This window comes from Ciconia boyciana, chromosome 8, assembly GCF_034638445.1.
Source record: "Ciconia boyciana chromosome 8, ASM3463844v1, whole genome shotgun sequence".
NCBI lineage: Eukaryota > Metazoa > Chordata > Aves > Ciconiiformes > Ciconiidae > Ciconia > Ciconia boyciana.
Window position 1 is genome coordinate 18,269,059 of NC_132941.1, and position 23,917 is coordinate 18,292,975.

General features: G+C 39.8%; 1 protein-coding gene across 1 annotated transcript in view; it reads right to left on the reverse strand.

Annotated features, from left to right (window-relative positions):
* Positions 1 to 23,917, reverse strand: part of TRPM1 (transient receptor potential cation channel subfamily M member 1) — a 125,837-nt gene that overhangs the window by 31,224 nt on the left and 70,696 nt on the right. The window contains exons 4-11 of the mRNA XM_072869546.1: positions 19,562 to 19,641; positions 18,549 to 18,744; positions 17,118 to 17,331; positions 15,190 to 15,314; positions 14,340 to 14,511; positions 11,670 to 11,844; positions 9,375 to 9,498; positions 213 to 285 (exon numbers count right to left, since the gene is read on the reverse strand). Coding sequence (XP_072725647.1) covers positions 213 to 285; positions 9,375 to 9,498; positions 11,670 to 11,844; positions 14,340 to 14,511; positions 15,190 to 15,314; positions 17,118 to 17,331; positions 18,549 to 18,744; positions 19,562 to 19,641 — 1,159 coding nt within the window. The remainder of the gene's footprint in view (positions 1 to 212; positions 286 to 9,374; positions 9,499 to 11,669; positions 11,845 to 14,339; positions 14,512 to 15,189; positions 15,315 to 17,117; positions 17,332 to 18,548; positions 18,745 to 19,561; positions 19,642 to 23,917) is intronic.

Sequence of the window (23,917 nt, forward strand, 5' to 3'; positions counted from 1 at the left end):
GCTTTCAGGTGAGGAAAGCCACAGAAAACTTTCAGTCTAGATTTTATGCTTCAAGCTAATCTGAACCTTAAGCCAAGCATGTTCAGGTTACTTGTTAGAATCCAAGGAAATAAACCAAAGACTTAAACTTCAACAGTGAACCTCAGACAGTGTATAGGACTGTCTTCTTGTGATCAATTTGTGCATCGTTCCTAACTGCTTGCAAAACCCACCTTTAAGGAGAGCAGTTAAGATAGACATCTCAATGTCCTGTTGCCCTTCAGATCCCATGCGGAACACGGTAATCTAAGGGATAGCATAAAACCAAACACAGAAAATTACAACATGTGAAAGAGAGAGACTAAACATGTACATAGAGAAAAAGAGCAGAATGGTGAAGCTTTATTATTTTCTAAGACTTGAGATTTTTCAAAAAGTACAGCTCCACTTAATTTTTCTTTGAAATGTAATTTTCACAAAAGCAGTTAATGAAATTCTTTCAATAAAGTTATCCTAAAATATCCCTGCATTGGTAAATCTGACAAACTTGATGAAATTCTTCACCAAACCTGTGAATTTTGAGAAGTGGTGACAAAACTGCCATGCCAAACCAATTGTTTTCTAACAGTTCTATTACTTTCCAGTAGTAATGGAAATGACAGCTTGGAAATGGTAATGCTAGTTACCCGAGATAACTATCATAGCATTAATTTTATTGAAGATAACACTCAAATATTTTTTAGTTGCAGGATATACTACATATTGACAACCAAAAAAGCAGAATGAACTAAGAAAGAAAAGCAATTATTTCTAGTCACATTTGCTTAGTTGAGTCCATTACAATTCACTGATTTTAAAAATAGTAAATTGTATAAAGCTTAGCCATTGAACTAGATATTAAAAGTTTAATAATTCAAAAGCAGAATAACGTAATATTCTATGTTAATTAAGTTAATACTGAATGCAGACAAAAAATAACAAATTCTTCATTTTCCAAAAGCAACTCTTCACAGCAGATGCTAGCATTAAGTCCTGGGAATAGCAATTTGCTCAACAGTTAGAATAGATTTTTGCATGAATGCAAAGATACATGACATTAGAAGAGAGAAGAACTGAAGGAAAAAATTTATTAATTAACAAGAAAGCAGACAAATTTATCAACAAATGCAAACCATAAGCCTGCTTAGGCTGCACAGTCAGTGTCTGAATTTTGCTGAGTAAATCAGACCTGCTCTGATGCACATTTTAAATTTGAAGCAGTTTGACTAAGGCAGCTGTGGCCTCTTTTCTCAATCAATTCTTCTAGGAGGGCTGACTCTCTTACAGCCAGCTTATCATAGTCATGCTTATTACCAACATGACTTCTGATGAAGGCAAATGTATGGAACTAATCCTGGCACCATACAAATGTAAATATATCAACAGTACATTTACATTACCCAGACAATCTAAAGACTTCACATTTGGAGCCCTTAAGTAAGATTTTATATAATCAACTAAGCATGCTAGTAATACTTCTGAATGCGTAAGAAAAAAGCACGGATGGGTGTCTATTCGATTGCAGTACAGAGCTGCATTACGAAAAAATACGGCATTTGTCATATTCAAGTGGCATTTGCAGCTGGATTAATCCTTAGAGAATTTAGTTCTGGCAAAGGTATTTAAATATATGTTGCTAAAAATAATTCAAAATTGCATAACCTGACTTTTATGAACCCAAGAACTAAGTAGTATCAAAATCTGATCAAAAATCAAAGAACAGAGATAAAACTAAAATGGACCTTTGCTTCTTGCAGAAATCCCTCCCACACTAAAGGGAATTCAGCATCAAATGTAATGAACCTTGGAGAGAAAAGCATTGCAGAGAATGGAGGAAGAAGGGAAACACAATTAGGAGAAGAGACTTCTACGATACTATATAGGAGGCAGGAAACTACTTGTTAGCATTTAAGTATTTAGTTGTTATCTTGAAATGATATATAAGCAAGCACATACTTGGCAGCTGAGATCAACATTATAAAGAAAAGTCAGAGGCATGAGCCAATGTCCAGCATAATCTCTGGAAAAGGCCAGCTTTTTGGAGTGTGGAGAATATGAAACTGGTAGAAAGTCTCCAAACAATGTGGCGATTGCTTGACACAGATTCCCATCCCAATCCTATGTCATAATTATAGGACACCTTCCTGAAAGGTGTTGAGAATGGCTTTGTAGATTAATCCTGAGGGCCACTGATCATGTTTTTTCATGTGTTCCCTGACTCAGCCAAAATCCCTTAACTTCACTGAGTATTTTGTATTCAAAGGCTACTGAGGCAAGCAGCTCCAGTGCTGGCAGGATCCACAGTGGAGTACTCAAGCACGGTGCACATGGGAGTTTTCCGAACCGGGGGAACCTCAGGTGAGCTGAGAGCTGTTGGAAGCCCGCAGCCCTCACGACAGTAGCTGACAAGACCTGGGCAGGGCCAGGAACAACGTCGGCCAAGCCCCCTCACACATATAAAAGAAGCCCTTTTGGAGTGCTAGCAACCAGGAGTACCACCAACAGGGCGGGCAAACAGGGCGTAGCACATCAGTTCGCATGGAAGGGTGTGCAGGAAGGGCACTGAAGCTCTGCCAGCTCGACCAGGGAGCAATGGTATCCACCTGGCAGAAAGCCATGGCCTCTCTTAAGCTCTGCACCCACCACGACTGACACAGCCTCCCAGACCCGGCTCCGGTGGGAACATGCTGCCACCCAGGTGTCAGGCTGCAGGGTGTGCCCTACTCTTACACCAGTATCGGAGGGCAGCAGTGAGCACACCTGTGGGAGGTGTGCCCAGGTAGAGGAACTCCTCTGCTTAGTGACAGAGCTCTGGGAGGAGGTGAGTAGGCTGAGGAGTATCAGGGAGTGCGAGAGAGAGACAGACTACTGGAATCACACCCTACCTTCCCTGAGACAGGCCCAACAGGCAGACGGGATGCATGATACGGAGGATTCCCTATCCATTCTCTGCCTGGCTGAACACCGTGACTTAAGGGATAGCGGGCAATGGTGACAAGTGCCTGCCCAGCACAGCAGGTGCATCTCCCTGTGACTACCCCATCTTCCCAGGTGCCCTTGCATAATAGGTATGAGGCTCTGCAAGTGGAACTGAACAATGACGAGGATGATGGTTCATCTAGCTTGAAGGTGTTGCCAAGGTTAAATCAGCCTACACCCTGTGTCAAAACTGCTTCCATAAAGAAAAAAAGACAGGTTATTGTCACAGGAGACACCCTTCTGAAGGGAACAGAAGGCCCAATATGCAGACCAGACCCACTTCTTGGGGAAGTCTGCTGCCTCCCTAGAGCCCACGTAAAAGATGTGAAGAGAAAGTTTCCTACCCTGGTACGGCCTTCAGATTATTATCCATTATTCATTTTTCATGTAGGCAGCAATGAAGTTGCAACTAGATGTCGGAGGGCTATCAAGAGAGACTTTAGGGCGTTGGGACAACTAGTCAAGGGATCAGGAGCACAAGCAGTGTTCTCCTCTATCCTTCCAGTTGCAGGGAACAATGAGGGAAGAAATAGGAAAAGCCAGCAGATCAATACCTGGCTCTGAACCTGGTATCACTGGCAGAATTCTGGGTGTTTTGTTCATGGGTTGGTCTATATGACACCAGGCCTGCTGGTGACAGACAGGATACACCTGTCTCAAAGGGGGAAAAGGATCTTTGCACAGGAGTTAGCACGGCTCATTGAAAGAGCTTTAAACTAGACTTGAAGCGGGGAAACGGATAAAACCAAAGCCTGAGGGCAGCACACCAATGTTTGAGGGACAGTGTACTAGTGAGGTCCTTCGGTCTGCTGTTTCAGTGGAGGTAGGGGATGGAGATACATGCGGCAGTAAATACAGAAGCTTTATAATGTCTTAGAAACCATGTAAGCGCCTGAGAATGGTCACATAGGAATTAGGGCTTCTTCCCCCCAAAAGGTGGCAGGATCAATAGCCCAACTGAAGTGCATCTACACCAACGCAGGCAGCATGGGCAACAAAGAGAAGGAGCTGGAAGCCATTGTGCAGCAGGAAAACTATGATATAGTTGCCATCATGGAAACATGGTGGGATGAGTTGCACAACTGGAGTGCTGCAATGGACGGCTATAAACTCTTCAGGACAGACAGGCAAGGCAGGAGAGGCGGTGGGGTAGCCCTGTATGTTAGGGAGTGTTTTGATTGTTTAGAGCTTAAGGATGGTGATGACAGGATTTAGTGTTTATGGGTAAAAATCAGGGGGAAGGCCAACAAGACAGATATCATGGTGGGAGTCTCTTATAGACCACCCAACCAGGACGAAGAAGCAGACAAACTGTTCTATAAGCAGCTGGGAGAAGCCTCACGATCGCTAGCCCTTGTTCTTGTGGGGAACTTCAACCTACCGGATGTCTGCTGGAAATACAATACAGCAGACAGGAAACAGCCTAGGAGGTTCCTGGAGTGTGTGGCAGATAACTTCCTGACACAGCTGGTGAGTGAGCCAACTAGGGAAGGTGCCCTGCTGGACCTCTTGTTCACAAACAGAGAAGAACTTGTGAGCGATGTGATGGTTGGAGGCCGTCTTGGGCATAGCGATCACAAAATGATAGAGTTTTTGATTCTTGGAAAAGTAAGGAGGAGGGTCAGCAGAACTGCTACCTGGGACTTCTGGAGGGCAGACTTTGGCCTGTTTATGAAACTGGTTGACAGAGTCCTTTGGGAAGCAGACCTGAAGGGCAAAGGAGTCCAGGAAGGCTGGACATTCTTTAAGGAGGAAATCTTACAGGCACAGGAGCAGGCCATCCCCAGGTGTCGAAAGACGACCCGGCGGGAAAGAAGACCGGCCTGGCTGAACAGAGAGCTTTGGCTGGAACTCAGGAAAAAAAGGAGAGTTTATGACCTTTGGAAGAAGGGGCAGACAACTCAGGAGGACTACAAAGATGTTGTGAGGTTATGCAGGGAGAAAATCAGAAGGGCCAAAGCCCAACTAGAACTTAATCTGGCTACTGCCGTTAAAAGACAGCAAAAAATGTTTCTCTAAATACATTAGCAACAAAAGGAGAGCTAAGGAGAATCTCCAGCCTTTATTGGATGTGGGGAGAAACATAGTGACCAAGGATGAGGAAAAGGCTGAGGGACTTAATGCCTTCTTTGCCTCAGTCTTTAATAGTAAGACCAGTTGTTCTCTGGGTACCCGGCCCCCTGAGCTGGAAGACAGGGATGGGGAGCAGAATGAAGCCCCCATAATCTAAAGGGAAATGGTTAGTGACCTGCTATACCACTTAGACACACACCATTCTATGGGGCCGGACAGGATCCACCCAAGGGTACTGAAGGAACTGGTAGAAGTGCTCACCAAGCTGCTTTCAATCCTTTATCAGCAGTCCCGGCTAACCGGGGAGGGTCCCAGTTGACTGGAGGTTAGCAAGTGTGACGCCCATCTACAAGAAGGGCCAGAAGGAGGATCCAGGGAACTACAGGCCTGCCAGTCTGACCTTGGTGCCAAGGAAGGTTATGGAGCAGACCGACTTGAGTGCCATCACGTGGCATGTACAGGGCAACCAGGTGATCAGGCCCAGTCAGCATGGGTTTATGAAAGGCAGGTCCTGCTTGACCAACCTGATCTCCTTCTACGACAAGGTGACCCGCTTAGTGGATGAGGGAAAGGCTGTAGATGTTGTCTACCTAGACTTCAGTAAAGCCTTTGACACCGTTTCCCACAGCATTCTCCTGGAGAAACTGGCTGGGAGAAACCGGCTGCTCATGGCTTGGACAGGTGTACTCTTCGCTGGGTAAAGAACTGGCTGGATGGCCGGGCCCAAAGAGTTGTGGTGAATGGAGTTAAATCCAGTTGGTGGCCAGTCACAAGTGGTGTTCCCCAGGGCTCAGTACTGGGGCCAGTTCTGTTTAATATCTTTATCAATGATCTGGACGAGGGGATCCAGTGCACCCTCAGTAAGTTTGCAGATGACACCAAGTTGGGTGGGAGCGTTGACCTGCTTGAGGGTAGGAAGGCTCTACAGAGGGATGTGGACAGGCTGGATCGATGGGCCGAGGCCAATTGTATGAGGTTCAACAAGGCTAAGTGCAAGGTCCTGCCCTTGGGCCACAACAACCCCATGCAATGCTACAGGCCTGCGGAAGAGTGGTTGGAAAGCTGCCCGGCAGAGAAGGACCTGGGAGTGTTGGTTGACAGCCAGCTGACTATGAGCCAGCAGTGTGCCCAGGTGGCCAAGAAAGCCAATAGCATCCTGGCTCATATCAGAAATAGCGTGGCCAGCAGGACTAGGGAAGTGATCATGCCCCTGTACTCGGCACTGGTGAGGCCGCACCTCGAATACTGTGTTCAGTTTTGGGCCCCTCACTACAAGAAAGACATTGAGGTGCTGGAGCGTGTCCAAAGAAGGGCAATGAAGCTGGTGAAGGGTCTAGAGCAGAAGTCTTATGAGGAGCGGCTGAGGGAACTGGGGTTGTTTAGGCTGGAGAAAAGGAGGCTCAGGGGAGACCTTATCGCACTCTACAACTACCTGAAAGGAGGCTGTAGAGAGGTGGAGGTCGGTCTCTTCTCCCAGGTAACAAGTGACAGGACAAGAGGAAATGGCCTCAAGTTGTGCCAGGGGAGGTTTAGATTGGATATTAGGAAAAACTTCTTGACCAAAAGGGTTGTCAAGCATTGGAACAGGCTGCCCAGGGAAGTGGCTGAGTCACCATCCCTGGAGGTATTTAAAAGACATGTAGATGTGGTACTTAGGGACACGGTTTAGTGGTGGAGTTGGCTGTGCTAGGCTAACAGTTGGACTTGATAATCTTAAAGGTCTTTTCCAACCTAAACAATTCTATGGTTTCTATGATTTTGTACGAGCTTTTACCTTTGAGAGGCTAGGCTCCTATGGGCATATCTATGACAGAGAATATACAACAGTACAGTTGGCATTATACTTTAAGAAATATTTTTACTTAACGTTTGAAAAGTTTCAAAACCAATTTTAGTGTTCATCTTTCCAAAGCTGGAGAAAGAAAAAATAGCAAACGTCATTAAACTTCTTCATAACGTAAACTTCCTTTATGTTCCAAATTCTTTGCTAGCCACCTCTCTACTGATGTGAGACTTAAAAGAGTGTTGAAAAGTAGAAGAGGACATATCAGAGAATTAGAGTTCATTCAGTGGACACGAACAACTGGATTTCTGGAGGTTTTTTGTGCTCCTCTTTGTTCCTTGACTGGAACATCAGGCATAATTCTAATCTGGTAAAAGTGATCACCTCATTTCCAGTGTTTACTTCAATTGCTCAAGAGTAATGTAAAAATAACACCTTGATTGATACTTTGATCATTGGGAGCAGCTTGTATAGAAAGAGGACTAGCACAAAGCTTGATGTACAGATTTGAGGAAGTTTCTTTGCATTATGATTAGTACCATTGTGCCGAGTTCAGCTCTGTATCCTATCACTCTAAGTGGGGAACAAGTGGTATCTTTCTTGCGTTAGCCCTTCACTCACTAATAATATCAAGTCAATATGAAACAACACAACAGAAAAATATGGAACCAGAAGCATGCCTGTGCATGGTAGTGACAGCTCTAGCAAAAAATGGTGGGACTGTTCACGTTCTGTGATCTCTGTGTGTAAATCAGGTCAAATTTTAGACAATTTGATTCAGATCTTACTTGCACAAAAGCTATTACTTAAGAATCAATGGCACTTACACAAGTAATATATAGGGGCTGCTCCCCTTTTTCACAACAGTGCACCTGACCTCATGCTCAAACTAAATCACTGCACCGATTCTGAAGTAAGTATGTCAGGATTTAGGCTTAGATAAAGAAAATGAATACAATGTCATTTTTAGTTCCTCCAAACCTGAGACTGGAAATACAAACACTGGCAGCTACTACATGCAGTATTGCCATGGCAAGTAACAAGCAAATACTCCAGGGAAAAGACTTTTTTCTCCCTTCCATCATACTTCATCATACAGGATTTAGTATTTCTCATCGATCAACTAAACAATTACTTCTCGAAATCAAAAGAACACTCCCTACTGAAAAGAGTAAGAACTGTAAGGAATGCTACATTCAGTTTATTGTTTATTTAAAATTTTAAGAAAAAAGTTTCAAATCATCTATTGGAGACACTATTAAACTTGGGATGACCAGAGTTTAGAGTTTGTCTCCAAGCTGACCAAAGACAGAAAGCGTGGGATCTATGGAAGGAAAACACACTTAGTTTTAAGAGAGCACGAAACACCATTTTTCTAAGAACTTAGAAAAAATTTCCTCTTATCTCAGCCTCATCAGAAAAGTTTCATCTGTCATTCAAATAGTTTCTTTATAGCTCCTGTTATAGGTGGCACTTCCTTCATGATACAATTAGGCACCCTGAAGAATGAAACTGCCCCACATTTCATGCTTAAATTCAACAGCAGTTTGGTTATCTGATTCCCTACACGCAGTCTGAGGAGAAAGCTGCGGTAGTTCTCTCTTGTTTCTATCCAATAGAAATATGCAACTTTAGCAAAAAAGATAAAAATATCAGCCATACCAGTTCCAGCTGTAATTAAAAAACCACAAAAAATCCATCAGACTGTTCATCTGCTATTCAAACAGTTGCTTAGGATTTGTATGAAAGAATGAAATGGAATTATACCAGGACTCAAGGGAGAGATCATATTTACAAAAATTCACTAAGACAATTAGTCAAAGGAAAACATTCAAAGATTCATTTTGCCTCCAAAGGTACAGGAACAGTGAACACAGTTTTAAGACACTGTTCACAGATGACAGCTGTGAATGTCAAAGATTTTATTTTCCTGAGCACACTTTTCTCTGCAGCTGGGATATGGCAGACAAGCAGGAACCTGACTGAGTGGTACAGTGCATAGAACAGGCCTGCAACAAGCCAGGATCAAACAAGGCTGGGATCTTCAAGAACATTAATTTTCAATTTCTTTTGAAAGACCTGAATAGCCCATTTTACTGGAATGAAAGGCTGTTAAAAAGTAACTGTATCAGAAGACCAAAACTGTGCTGATGCACTCTGAATGCTTATTGCTCCTAGGAACCCTTTCTTCAATTATCTTTCCTCTACTTTTGCAGTTGATCCTGGTTTTAGTGCATTTATCTCAGTGTCTTAGTCTGCCTTGCAGAAGTCCGTGAAAAAAGACTCCTTTCAACTTACACAGGAGAAAAATCTGAAATTGGTTTTAGAGCTTTCCAGAAGACAAAATCCCTTCCTTGGCCTATGCTTATGAATGAATGATTGTGTACATTTACAGAGCTATATGGAAAGAAAGGAAAAAAAAAAAAGGTTAAACTGTAACCGTGGGAGAATGGTATTTGAAAGTAGTCTATAAAGTTTGGTCACAGAAATCATATTTGTGAACTACTTTTAGGACACTTACAAGTTCTTTTTTTTTCATGCACTCCATAAGAATGATGAACAGCTGATGAGCTTGACTCCTGTTGTAGTTAAAGGTTTTCTGGATGGTAACTAGAAGCTGGTCCCTAAGGGATTCACTTATTATCCTAAATGAAAAATGAGACATAAAAGAAGACATTGCAGAATTAATATATATTCAGAAGGCCTGCTGTTTGAGAAACAATTTTTCATCCACCAGTGCAATGACTTCATTTTGAAAATAAATGAAAACACACAGCATCTTTGCATTCAGTACAGGTAAGGAGTTAATGAAAAGTTAACAATAATCAGGAAATTCATACCCAGGCTGACTCTTATGCATCTCAGTACCTCAGCATTGATTTAAAAACTGGCAGGGAACTTGAACTATCCTTTCACCCTGGAATATAATGCAGGTAGCTCTTACTCCTGTTATAGATATATTTTTGTTAAGAAGCTCGGTCTCCAGGATTTCAGCAGTACACCTTACAGGACCCCTACCTTTGCCTCTAAATGTTGCAAGGCCCTTTGCATATAGCTAAAAACCCAAAAATATTTCACACTACTGATATGTCACCTTGGTTATCCTCTTAAATGGAGGATTTAAATTGCTAGTGTATCTGAAACCTCGTAATACCCAACTGAGAAACAAACCAACCAAAAGATGATTAAAAAAATTAGATCAAAAACATTCTAGAAAGGTCAGAAATGTTTGGTCTCTCAAAGCAATCTGAAACAGAGTCCTTCAATCTTCATCCATTTCCTAATAAAACACATGTATTTTCAGAAGATGGCAAACATTACCAGCAGGCATTCAAAGCAGTGAGAGAGCTGAGCTTGTGAAGTGCAGTAAAATTCAAAGTTCATCATGAGAAAATTATTCTTTTAGACAGCAGGGCTGACAAAAAATTCTCATTACAGACGTGCCTTACCAGATGAACATTTATCTCATCATAATTATTGGAGAGGCAAATTGGACACTACATCATACGGACTGGGAGAGAAAGTCATACAGTGAGCAGATCTCAGACAGACTGATCCTGATAAGGTCTTTCAATTACCTATGAGCTGACAGGAAGGATGAATGAGAAAGAAAAAAAAAAAAGAGAAGGAAAGTTTGATCTAAGCTAAAGAGGCTTAGTCGATGGAAAAGAAAGTTGCTGAATCACAAATACTGTTGGTAGGATTAAATATGTACCATGTGTAAACATCAAACAAATCCAGCATCAGAGCTGCTCTCCCAATTCAGTAAATAACATCTGCACTGCTTCACAACACTAGTTGTCTGCTTAATATTTAATCCAAGCTAAGCTCCAACTTCAGTCAAGGAAATAGGCTATTTCTTCAGTGCAAGACGGGTGTGCCATACCCTAATCAAGACAGTATACTAGGTTTTTGCCTGAATCTGGCTACTGAAGATAAAATCCTGATATTAACAATGACAGTGCGGAATGTATGTTACTTGACTGGGAGAAGCAATATTTTAAATTAAAAATGCAATACTCTGCTTCCACTTGGAGTATTTGTCAGGACAGATCTTTTACTCTGCAGAGCAGATGAGCTTTATGCTGCTAGTATAGGCTTTGTATCTTCTTTAAACTAAACATACTTTCTATCAACCAAAGGGACAGACAACCAACCACAAAAATAACAGATTCCAGAAAACTTTGGATTAGGACTGACTTTTACAGATTTGTTTGGGCAATGGACAGGAGGGCTGTGGAGCAGAATGCTCCAGACAACATCTTCCACTCTGTTCATGACATCAGGCAGCACTGCCCTGAAGAACCATAAATGCAAAAAATAGCAAGAGAATGGAAGGAAGCCCAGTATTTTTTCAGCTGGTCTGGCACTCTTGGAGAATGAAGCTCATTCACACAACACACTAGAATCAGGCAGTACAAATTTTGCAAATACATGCACTCATTAACCTCAGCCCTGGCTTGAGAAAAAGAGTAATTCTTGGGAACCACTTGTTCCTTGCTTCTAACAGGCCCAACCCAGCACCAAGTATAGTGCGGCAAACTTTGATGGAGCTTCTGTGACAGTGTGCTGCACTGAGAGCAAGCTTATTTCAATGGACCATCAAATACATTCCAAGTGGTAAAAAATTCTACTCATTAACGCCAGGGCTAAGATCAAACAGGCAACAAAAGCTGACTGGCAGCAGAATGCCTCTGTTAGTAGCATTTTGTCCCTGAGGTGTTTTTTTATGAAGCTTTAATGAAAGCAAGGCATATAGTCCCTACATTGTCCTTCCGAGCAAGACACAGCTTTGGTGAAGATCTCAAAATCCTACCCTCCTTCTTCTGAATACTTGTGTGCAAACGACAGAATATCCGATGCTCGTCCACTACCATCACATATCACGACAGGGAGAGGGGGTTCTTCTCGTAGACACTCTAAGACAATGGAGATCACGTTGGGACCTCCTTCCACTATGAGCCCAACTACTGGAACACCTTGTCCCAGCCCTGCAATAAAACAGAAGAACAGAAACAAAAAAAGAAGTGTAATTGAAACTTAGTTTAAGAGGTTGAGATATTATGAGTGGATGTGATTTCTGTGTTATAGCATCACTTCAAACCAGAGCAGTTAGGAAAAATGATGGCCATTTCATGGCCAACACCAGGAAAAATGTCCATATGTCATTTCATAGCCCCAAAAGGAAAAGAGTAAGATGTCTCTTTGCATCAGCTCCATACTGATCATTTATTCACTCAGTGTTGGTGAACTGTTTCTAATCTCTTTCGACGGACACCATGTACAGATAAAACAGCTAAGATGATACTCCTATTACTTAATTAGCTTCACTGTTACTTGGATGGCTCCCAGCTACTGTGTCTTTGATGCTTTAACTCTTCATTGGTTACCTACAGGAAGTCTTCTGTAAAGGGACATACACCTATGCTTTCTCCTAAGATAAAAAATATGAAATTAGTGTCTTTATCATGAGGCTGAAATGGCTGGCCGATGGAAGAGACGACAGCTGAGCATCCCTTTGCTGTCCCTGCCTCACTGTGATCTCCAGGCATAGGATGACAAAGGGAAGCCCACAGGTCACATGGTCTCAGTAGCCTTGGTCACAAGATACTTGGGGAAATGAAGGACAAAACATTACCTGAAGGCTGACTAATCCCACTATTACAAGCATTTGAATTCAGTTCTTAATCTGTAAAATGACCAGCGCTTTATAAAGAAGATGCACTTTTTTGTTCGGCTGACAATGTGTGAAAAAGTTCGTGTTTTCAACCTTCATTCCTCTCTGAAGAACAGGAACACCATGCACAATAACAGCAGAAGCTTCCTGACATCCTCCTGTCAGTATACCCCAGCTCTGATAAGGAGGAGTCACAGAGCACGGGCCAGCCTGTGTGTCCATGAAATCCTTAGTGATTCCTGCTGAGATTTCCGGAAGAGGTGCCTGTGCTTGAAGTGATTAAAAAGAAACAAAACAACTCCCTGTATGTTGTTACTAGTAGGTGTACTGCAGTCCTTCACGGAACTCTTAATTCCTGTGTGTATTCCCAACTTTGCCCTTCTCATGACAAAAATCACCAAACACTACTTAAATCAGAACCAATATCCCCAGCCCCAGTGGTATTAAAAGAAATTATACAGAACATCTTGCCTCTGGGCCCTGACTTCCTTATCTTCCAAGCCAGTGCTCCCTTTTACAATGTTACAACTCTCCCAGCACTCCTGCAGAAGACAAAGATGAAAAAAGCATAGCTAACATTAGCTATTTCTAATGTCTGTGGGCAACAGTGCATGATGCTGTCTCCATACTCAAATGCAAGGGGCATCATTTTGGTGAGTTCAGTTTCTTAAGCTTACCATAGGCAAAAAGCAGTACTTAAAGACTTTCCAGAATTTTTAGATATCTTGTGGCTGATCTCTAACTGCACCTTTCGGCTTTACCTGGCACTATACTTAATTCTTCTGCTCTACCCATAAGAGCACTTAAGCCCTATTAGAAACTTTTGTAGAGCTCAATGCAATTGTCATTCTGAATGTTTGTTTTTTCTTATTTATATGGGCCTACACAGGTTACAACGGCATCTGTAAGAAGTCAGAAAGGCAACTGGTAGAACTGTCTATTCTCCAGTAGCTCTTAATTGAAGTGTGGATTCAAAGACTATTAACTTTTTTTGGACCATTTTTAATTAGGTTGTTGTTCTGTTTTGTTTTTTTTTTTTAAAGTTGCTGGAAAACCACAGCTACTAATTTTTTTATATTTATTTAATCTTAAAAAAAATTTTTTTCTACAAAAACGTTAGTGAAAAAATGTCTTTTAAAAGATTTTTTTTCTAAGTAATGACAAAACAAATTCTAGAAAGTTGTTTTAGAGAGGCTGTAACAACTGGCAGAAATTTTAAAACTGCACAAAACTCTAAATATGAAAGTAATGATGTGAAATTATCTTCATAATGGCTTCATTAAAAATCAAAATCCCAGCTGAGTTTATCTGGAAGATCAAAGAATTTTGAGTGTGATATTTCAAATTAAACAAATTCATATAAAAGAGAAAACACAATGTTAGTATGAACATTTGGAATCAGAAACCACTGAGCTGCACAGGATTCCTGTAAACAGGAACTGTACAAGATCACCTCATTCTGTGCATTTACTGATGCTTATGAATTCTAGCTAGAAGCGCACAAATTCTTTGTATTTCCCTTTCCTTAAATTCTCACTGCTTTGAAGCTTCTCCTCACTATTATTTGTCGACTTTTCTTCCTCCCTTTATGCAATCCTTACTTTTCTGGGTTTTCTGTGCTGTTAGATGTGGGCTCTTTCACCACTCAGCACACAGAATGTGTTCTAATTTAGTCACATAGTCCTGATTAAATTCCTGCTACAAAGAGCTGGAAGAAGCATTTAATTTTAATACCTTGAAGTATTTCAAGCCCCTCTTCCCTCCCTTCCTTTAAGATGTTATGTTTACAGTTTGCCCCACTGTACTTACGTGTGTTAATTTTCTGGAGGGAAATGTGTTTTTCCAACTGACGTCGTAACTTTACTTCAGCTCCGTATTTACCTAGCGTACCATTGTCTGCCAGAATGAAGTGGGTATGGGAACTGTTGAGCACAGAGAGCTTACTTAGAGGGTTTGACATTGTTTGGTAAACCCGTGTTACCTGTGTGTCAAAAGGATAGATGCACCTAGATTAGAACTAAGAACTAAATGTGAAAATCCCCCAGAAGCACATGCCTTGTGAGGAAGCAAATCAACCAGACCTTTATAACCAAAAACAGAAGTAGAAATGGAGCTTGCTTTTACATTCAAAATTTGAACTCTCCACAGAAGTGTTTTCTTTGGAGGATGACAGTTACATCTGTGCACTCTCCTGTGTGTTCCCCTAAGCTCATTAATGTACTCTCCTTGATCACACACTGTGTTACATAATCCTCTTTCTGCATTAGAAAATACATTCTCATTTGGAGTTCCTAGTAATATGCCACTGCAGAGTACCCATCTAGAATAAATGCCAGTCTTGTACACATAAAGGCTCTTACATGATTTATAGAAGTTTCAGCATGCCACACTGAAGTTAGGACCTAAAACTCTGTCACCACAGAGAGGTCTCTACTATTGAAAGCAATGGAAACCACACTACCTCCATATTTACTTTGAGGTCATACATGACAACCTGACAAATATATTTAAACAACACCTTTTCTTCAAGAAATTGTTCCATTTCAGCTCTTAGGCATGCTTTAGAAACTGAAAATATTAATACTGCAAAAAGATGAACAGTGTATTTTGTTACAAAGCTGACATTGCTAATTACACAGGAGTTTCCTTAAAGACTTACATCTTTTCCTATCAGATCTTCCTTGTTTTCTACAATGCCCCACGGTGCAATTCCTATGGCACATATTCGTCCTCTGGATTTGGAAGAATGATCTTTCAAGGCATCTCCCACATGACGAATGACACCTATAGGTACAATTAATTTAATTTATTCTTGGCACTTTTGAGAGATCGCTAAACAACAGAATTTTCTTCTTGCCTCTTCACAGAGCTACCTGCTTTTCTGGATTGCTTTCACTACTAAACTAGTATCTCTACTTTATAATAGAACATGCAATGCAGACAAACCCTTGCTTTTATTTTGTAATAGTTGTGTGTAAATCCTATTGCCTTTTCACATCCTTGTTCTGAATTCAATGAAGTCTTTGAAAGACCTACCCAGTTACTTAACTTGCCACAGTGTAATCTGTACCACTGTCTGGAATTATATTATTCATTGTACACAATGCTAAACACATATGGAATGCTGTCTCTGGGGTATGAGCAAGCAAAAAAACCCAACCGTATAGTTATCTTAGAAATATTTTTTCACTTAAAAATTATTCTGAATAGCAATCATCACCTTCCTTTAAAGACATTAGACCTATGTTGCAAAATGAAAGTCAAAGGAATTCATTGTTATCTTACGTAGTTTTCTGAGAAATAACTTGATATAAAGATTTATTTCAGCTAAATAAAGATATTGTTATAGAAATATCATAGTGAAAGTTTGCATCTGATTGTTTTTTGAAGATCACTCAGAATTGATATTAACATAAAAGAAATGAATTAGAAACCAACTGGTCTCAAAATGTAACAATATATAGGGAATAATCAAAACAGTTATTTTTCAACATGTCTTTCAAATTTTGGACATCATCTCAGACACTGTTTTTTTGACAGAATCCAGGAACAGTGCCAAAAACCTCCTGGTGGAGTTATGTAGTGCTATATAGAGTTATGTACAACCGATGTTTTAGATATGGTCAAAAAGGAAACACAGAAATATAAAACTGTTTCAGGTGGCCAGAAGACCAGAGGAAAACGCAAACAGGAGATTGCAATGTCTTCAAGTAGAGACATTTACAACTGACTTCAGGTTTGTGTTTCAAGATTGCTAATTTACAGTCATTCATTTAAGAACAAATACCTTATGTAATTACAAGACAGAGCGTGTGCATGCGGGGTGGTGGGTGATCCCATAGAGACAGTGACTCAGGGACATGGAATTTAAGGTGGATTATCAATTGATCACTAACTCTCAGAGAGATCACACAGCCTAAAGGCTAACTCAGTCCTTGGCTGCATGAACAGGGAAGTCTCAAATGGAAGCAGAAAGGCTGTTTTACTTCAGGGATTAAAAGCTTCATCAAGCACTGTCTCAAAAATTGCAGCATCCAAAATTCAAGGCGGCTGTTAAAATACTAGAGAAAGTTCAAGGCAGAGGTGTGATAATGACTGAAGGACTGGAAAACATGCTTAGTGTAAGAGTTTTATGGAACTCAGCCTGTGCAGTTTGACAAAAGTGCTATGTATGAAAACATGCTCAGGAAATATACGTTTAGTAACAGAAAGATCTTTGTACAAAAAAAACAGTAAGAAGCTAAAGCTAGGCAAATTTGGAGTAGGAGATTTCTTAGCTACAAGGATAACCAACCACTGAAAAACAGGTATTATAACTAGTGCTACTAGTGCTATTCCTTGCTACTGAAACCAAGAATGAAATTTTTTTTCAGGGGAAACACCAAGTAATGCAAATCGATATTGACCCAGGAAAATCTTATGGTCTAGGCTGGGTAGGAGATTAACACAAATGATTACAATGCTCCTTTTTTGGTCTAGCGGCTATTGACTCATTCATGTAGACTTAAATCTTCTGCCTGTGGGAAAGATTAGTGAATGAACATCATTGAATTCTTAAGTAAACTAAAAGTGCTGGTAATTGCTTACCTGTACTAACACCTCCAGTGAAAATCCAAGCTCCTGTGGTCATGGCAGCCTTTATCAGACCTTTTCCAAATACTTGCTTTAATTTAGGTTGCATTTCAAAGTTCTGGAGGCCTCCATGGACAGAGATTAAGAGTTTGGGCAGTTCCAGTTGCCAGTCTTTCACCATGAGATGGAGCAGAGAATCTGGTTTAGTGTCATATGACACACGGATATACTGCAAAGAACAAGGTATAATATTATCATGCCATCTGCTCTGTAAATGGTTTATTGACTGAGCAAAGAATGGTTATATCAAGTCTTCCATCTTGAAGAATGAGTTTTACAGTTTTTTAGCAACACATTATTAAATTTCGCTTCTGCTTATAATTAGAAAAAGCAGGCTGAAACCTTTCACTTTGCAATTGAGAATTTACCATTCACTTCATGAATTTTAAAAGCACCACTTTCCTCTCTTCACCTGCAAAACTGACTGCAATCAAGTGATCTTAAGCTCTTATTACAAATCTGCATTGCTGGAAGCCACCTATTTAAAATGACTGAAGGTGTTTGGTGTTGTTCCTTAAACCTCTGGTTTGACTGCCAGAGAGAAGCAAGGACCTTCATAAGAAATAGGAGGCTTATGTCACGTTTTATCCCATTCACTGTTGATGTACATATTTCTGCCTCCAAAGCAATGATTTGCATTCTTCTCAGTTTAGTTCCACCATTGTGATTTCTTTTCAAACTACTAATATATCAAAGAAAACTATGAACTAAACTCGTGTTTATTTCTGCTTTAAAACCAAACAAACCACCACTAACAAAACCACCAACCTCTCACATACATTGTGGACAAATTTTTGCAGTGTGGTTGTCTCGAGTGGCAGTCTCAGCAGAGAGATAAGAAAGCAAATGGGCAAAGAAACAAATCTAGGTTTGGATTTGTTCAGAAGAGAGGCAAAACAGAAAGAGATTTTTTTCAGAAGCTTGACTTGCTGTTACTTCTACTGCTAAGGAAACTCAACAGTCCATTTTCCAGCTCTGTTGGGCCTCCATCTTTCAGGAAGGCAAGATTTCTTTCCATTTTTATTAGACTTCAAACCTTAGAAGAAAAAATCTGTACCCATGCTGGGTTATTTGGCCCACAAATCTAATACAAACAGATGGAACCTTGGGCATTAATACATGCAGCTACCTCCTTAGCTGTTATTTAGTGACAGTAACTTCAATGAAACTGTTTCATGAAGACATTATAAGGTGCTTCCTAAGTAGGTATTATTTTTCTTTTGCCTTTTCTCTATCTTTTTGAGCATCTTGTCCACACCCTTCTGAGACAGCAAAGAGACCTCCTTTGATTTCAATGGATTATGCACTGAGTGAGCTGGAATCCTGACACATATCTATTAAGCTAACATACCAGACGAATACCTTAGAGTAGCCTATGCTCCTTACCATGGCCTTATTTGAATGTCCTCCTCCCTGGAATTCAAGGTTTCCATAGGCATCAGTTGGGTATGTTTGAGTGTGTCTACTGATGGACCATTTCTCTGGCTGAGCTTCCACTTGCTTTGTTTCTTCTCCATTTTTATTAGCTGTTATACTTGGAGGAGGTGAAATATGTTGGTTAATGAGCTGGCCACAGCAGCACCTGTAAGTTAAAATTTGAAGTGACTTTGATTACAGTATCTTCAATATTGGACAGTGATTTAAAAAAAAAAAAAAAAAAGAAGAAATCAGAAATTAGATTTTCAACTGACCATGCCTTGCTCTACATGAATCATAGAAACACCTCTTCTAAGTCATATCTGTTGTATTTGCATACACACACATGCCAGAATTACCAGCCCACAGGTGTTTCTTAACAAGCAAAGATAAAAAATTTCACTTCACTTCTGTAATACACTGGAAAGCTGTTCTAGGCTAAAGGACAGGGAAGGAGGAAGAATGCAGAACAGGAGCAGTGAGCATCTGTTTCTTACTCAGATGTGACAGCTAGCATGTGACATAAACTGTTATGTTATCCAAACAAGCTGGACCACAATTTAGCTAGACCATGCATTAACAGTAATATTAATATTTGGACTAAGAATTCCAGTCCCCCTGTATAGTATTGTTATTGGTAGTGTCATACCAACTGTGAAGAATAGTACCACTTGCTTCACACTGCACATTATTGCATCCTTGCTTTCAGAATTTGGTATGAACTTATGCTCTGGCTTGCCAAGCTAGGAACTAACAATTCACTGCCTCTTCTGCTGCCCAGCCTTATCATCTCTGTATGACATGTCCCATGGCTCTGTACAGATTTGAGTGCAAGCATGTCTTGCACTTTTGTACCCCTGTCATCTCCCTTTAAGGGCAGTGACTAAACTGGGTCTCAGTTTCACATGTCTAAATCCAAATCAAGTCCAGTTTCTTCAGTATTAACCTTTTCTGTTGGCCAAAACAAAAATTTCAAATGTTACCTGCTAATGTCTTTGTTGTTGGCAATTACATAGATGCATTCTCTTTTTGAAAAGGTCTTCTCTATCCAAGCCTTTTGACCCTTAAAATGGAGAAAAAAATAAGAAGAAACATACTGAAATATTTCTGTGTGGCAGATATGGTAACATTTGCCTTCTATTTTCAGCTACTGTTTTTAAAAACAAGCACTGAATTCATTAAATCACCTTTAAACACCAGATACACCTACTCATGAAGCAAGTAGGTGATGTGAATTTTCCATGACTTGGATAAAATTCAAACCTTGAATGTGTGTGAAAACCTTTACACGCAAAGATGCCGGTCTTGAAGTTACAATGTTTATCTGGAGGTCTACCAAAAAATGCGGCTGCTTCTTCCTATTTTAGTAAACAGTAAATGGAATCAAAGTAGTACAGAAAACCAGCATAAATTGTGACATAAATAGATTAATAGTATTTACTCCAGATAATATTTCAGTATTGTTCTTTGTACGTAGAAATTGCTTCCCAAAACCTTTCCCTGTTTGATTAACAGTCTTCTCAAAATCATTTTTTCCTGTTGTAAATCAAGTTCCAGTCATTCCTAAGGCATCTTACTCTTAACGAGTCGTGTCTTAGGAGGAGGCATTCCTTAAATTGAAAGAACATTTGACAGAATAGGTACAAACTCTTCAGGCATGGTGTATCTGTGAAACAGGAGGAGGAAAACAACCTTGAAGACAGAATAAAATTGTGTTGGCCTATTATACTGTGTTTGTAAACCAGAAATTAGACCAAGCTCACAGCCATCTTAAAAACAATGATGTGTAGGCAAGCTAGAACAAAATTATAGATCTGTGCAATGTGGTTAGAAAGTCTGTTGCAGAAGTGTAGTCCAGTTGAGTTTGGGAACACTGAAGGGAGTGAGTTCAGAAATAGCTGCAGGCCAGAGTTTCCCATAGTTTCTTACTTGCAGACCTCAAGCCTTCTCTGTCTCTGCAACCATCAACAAGGCAAAGTATCATCATGATTGCAATAATAAACCAACATTTAGTGGTGAATTTAAAAAAGTGAACTCAAAAGCAGCCTTTTAATTTTAAAGGAATGAAAAATCTTAAAAAACACTCACGATTTGATGACACCGATAACTTTGCCTTGCTGATGAAAGCTGCTTCTTCTGAGTTTGAATCAGGGAATTGTGTCTTAATTAATTTTTCAAGTAGCAAGCAAATGTCATATGTTTTGCTTTAGTTTCCTCCGTGGAAGTGAAATGAAATTTTTGCAGAGGCAAAAGATAAAAATGACACGAGCATTTTCAGGGAGCCTTCAACAACAACAAAAAAAAGGGCCTTTCTTAGAGAAAGAACAAAAAACCTTGCTGATTTCCTGACTTAAGAAAGTCAACTGCAGATTTCTGTGGGATGAATGCTCTGTCAGCCTGTCTGGTAATAGCTTCGAGACTGGACTAGCCCCCTAAGTGCTGCACAGTCTACAGCATGATGAATAGAGGGTGTGGTAGTTAATCTTTTTTTCTTGTGTGAGGCAAGAGCTGTCTATGAAGTTCCTTTGTTTGTTGACTTGTTAGTTCCTGTCTGGCTTCTTTGTTTCTTCCATTATGTCTGAAATAATAGGAGACTACTTGAAGTTCCCTCATTGCAAATAATTGCAAATAAGTTGCAAACCCAAGCTTCTACTTCATGAAAAAGCTGTCCATAATCTGTCCAGGTACGTAAATGTTTGCCTCTTTCAGGTGCCTCTGAGCCAGAATGCCTTGACAGTCAGTGGTCTGGGAGATCCTGCACTTCTGCTCTCCACTCTAATATACTTACTGATTTACCAAGGCAGAACCACCTCATTTCATTTTAAAAGGAGTTGTTCAGGAGCTCATAGCACCACAGAGCGAGGAAGAGTTAAGAACTCATCAGACAAAACTTCATGTACCTTACAATGTTACTTGCTTCCTGAGTGACAAGGCATATGTTTCAGCCATTTAGCATAAAGAGTTTGATTATGTAGAAAATTTTGAAGGAAGATAGTAAATTTAATATCTAAAGGCCGTGTGACTTGGTCAGCTTTCCTGTCTCAACTCCATACATTCCTTCTTCAAATGAATCTAAAAAGCCTTTGTTCCCAAAAATATTTAAAAGGTTCTTTCTATACGCTTTCTGGCGAGGCTTTTACAAGATGACAAGTTTTAGCAGTAGTATTATTAGAAATAGAGCTCAGAAAATGCTTTAGTTTTATAGTATCAGAGTCTAGTTATTGAGGTGCAGTTCTAGACAAGTACAGAAGAAAACACTTAAGACAGGGAGATCCATGAGGCTCTGCAGTATGCAGAGGTGGGTGGTTACATCAAACAAATGCCATTTACCTGTTCCAAACCAGATTTTGCTAATTCACAGCTATTCAGGCTGTTCAAAATATTCAGAGCGCCAAAAATAGTCTATTTGATTGGAATTACACTCGTTTTTAAAAATTAATCCAAAACCACACAGTGTCCAAATCACTGCTCTTTTACAACTATGTCCAATGTTGTTACTTGTGCTTATACACACCATACTAGCTGATGACCTTTAATGTTATAAAATGAGCTTAACAGGAACATGTTACAGAGGTTACATCATTTATCTACTTTTAAAATTACATATTTTCATTTTTAATTAATTTCTAATTAATGTAGGTTTTATTATTATTTTATATTTTAAACATATTCACTTTTTTCCCCAAATAAAATTTTAGACTTCTGTGTGGTCTCTGATAACTCCTTGACTGAATGACACAAATGCCCAAATCAATCCCACAGTGCAGGAAACACTCTTCAAAATATAAATTGTAACAGATGCTGCACATTTAACTGTTCTGTAGAGAATACTGGAAAATGCAAGCTAGAAATATCAAAACAACTTGGATTTTTAAACCATGTCATTGGTTTACCTTATTCCTCGTAGCTTTCCAAAGAAGAGAGTTTCCTTTGCTATTTTGTGTGCTTCATGTAAAAACAGTTAATTAACCACTGGATTAAGTCACCAACTTAGTATCTGTGTTTGGAAGGAAGCTTTTGCATCTTGGTATCTACAATACAGCTGAGCTCTCAGCTGTGCAGTTGTTCTTAAAACCCGTCTCATAGGAGGTCTATTATCTACTGCTACATTGAAATAAACCTTACATACTCATACCTAAAAACCCTGTTAGAAATCAGTCACTATAGGCACTAGAGCTGGACAACACATTATGCTCTACTGGCTTATTTTTCTGTGCTAATGAGAGGAAGGCAAAAGCAGGCATTACAGATCGGGGAAATAAAACCTCAGCACATTTGGTCAGCCTTTGAAGTTTCACTGCTTTTGTCTATTTAATCTGCTTAACCAAAGCTCCATTATAATCCAGTGCAAATACTTGAGCAGAAACATTTGCTGTCAGAAAATGGGCACTTTCCCCACTTATTTGATACAAATTTTGTACATTTCTCTTTCTGGATTGAAATTTGGTTTCTTGAGGAAAAAGTACACATACTGTCTCCTCTGAGTTTGAAAAAATAAGCACTTTTTAACAGCCTTGGAATGGATGAATTGTTAGAGCACTATGACAGATCAGCTACAGTCTTCAGACCAACAGCCAGTGGAAGTATTAGGCTGACAGACAAATAGTTGCTGCCAGCAAGATTATGGCACTAAAAAACACTGCACGTTTTCCATTCACCTCCAAGAAACACAAAAAAAGCAAGATCCCAACTTGTTGATAGCAGTGAAGTTCAAACCTGCTTATTATTGCAAATCCTGAATGTACTAATCAGAATCTAATTTTGACAAAAACCTTTCAGATGTTCAGTGTCATATTTGTTCTCCTTTACAAAAAGTGACAAATGGTCTCCTAAATGATGATAAAAACAAAACAAAACAAAACCAAACCACTGCTAATTCTTGGTCTTCAGCCTAGAAATCAATATGTTGCCAAGAAACAGTATTAATTAATACTGGGTTTATATTATTCCACTTTATGGATTTGTTAGTTCTCTTTAGCATTAAAAGAAAGTGTTCTCCTGCAGAAAGGAATGGAAATCAGTGTTGTTGGTTTGTAAATCATGAGTCAACAAAATCAAGACTCTAAACAAATAGTCACCTTTCTAATACAGCCATTAATAAACACAAGAACTAGTTCTACAAAGATCAGTTGTCCTTTGACTATCACAAACTACACTATTTGCTGAGAAACATGCATATCTAGGGCTGCAGAAATGCAGTAACTGAAGAGAAAATTTTCTCTCACCACCACACACAGACAATTCCAGTGCTGCTAAATTAATATTAAATTGTATGTATTTCACTTCATATATAACCAACCATTCAATGAGCAAGTACTGGGCCTGAATTTCAGGCTGTA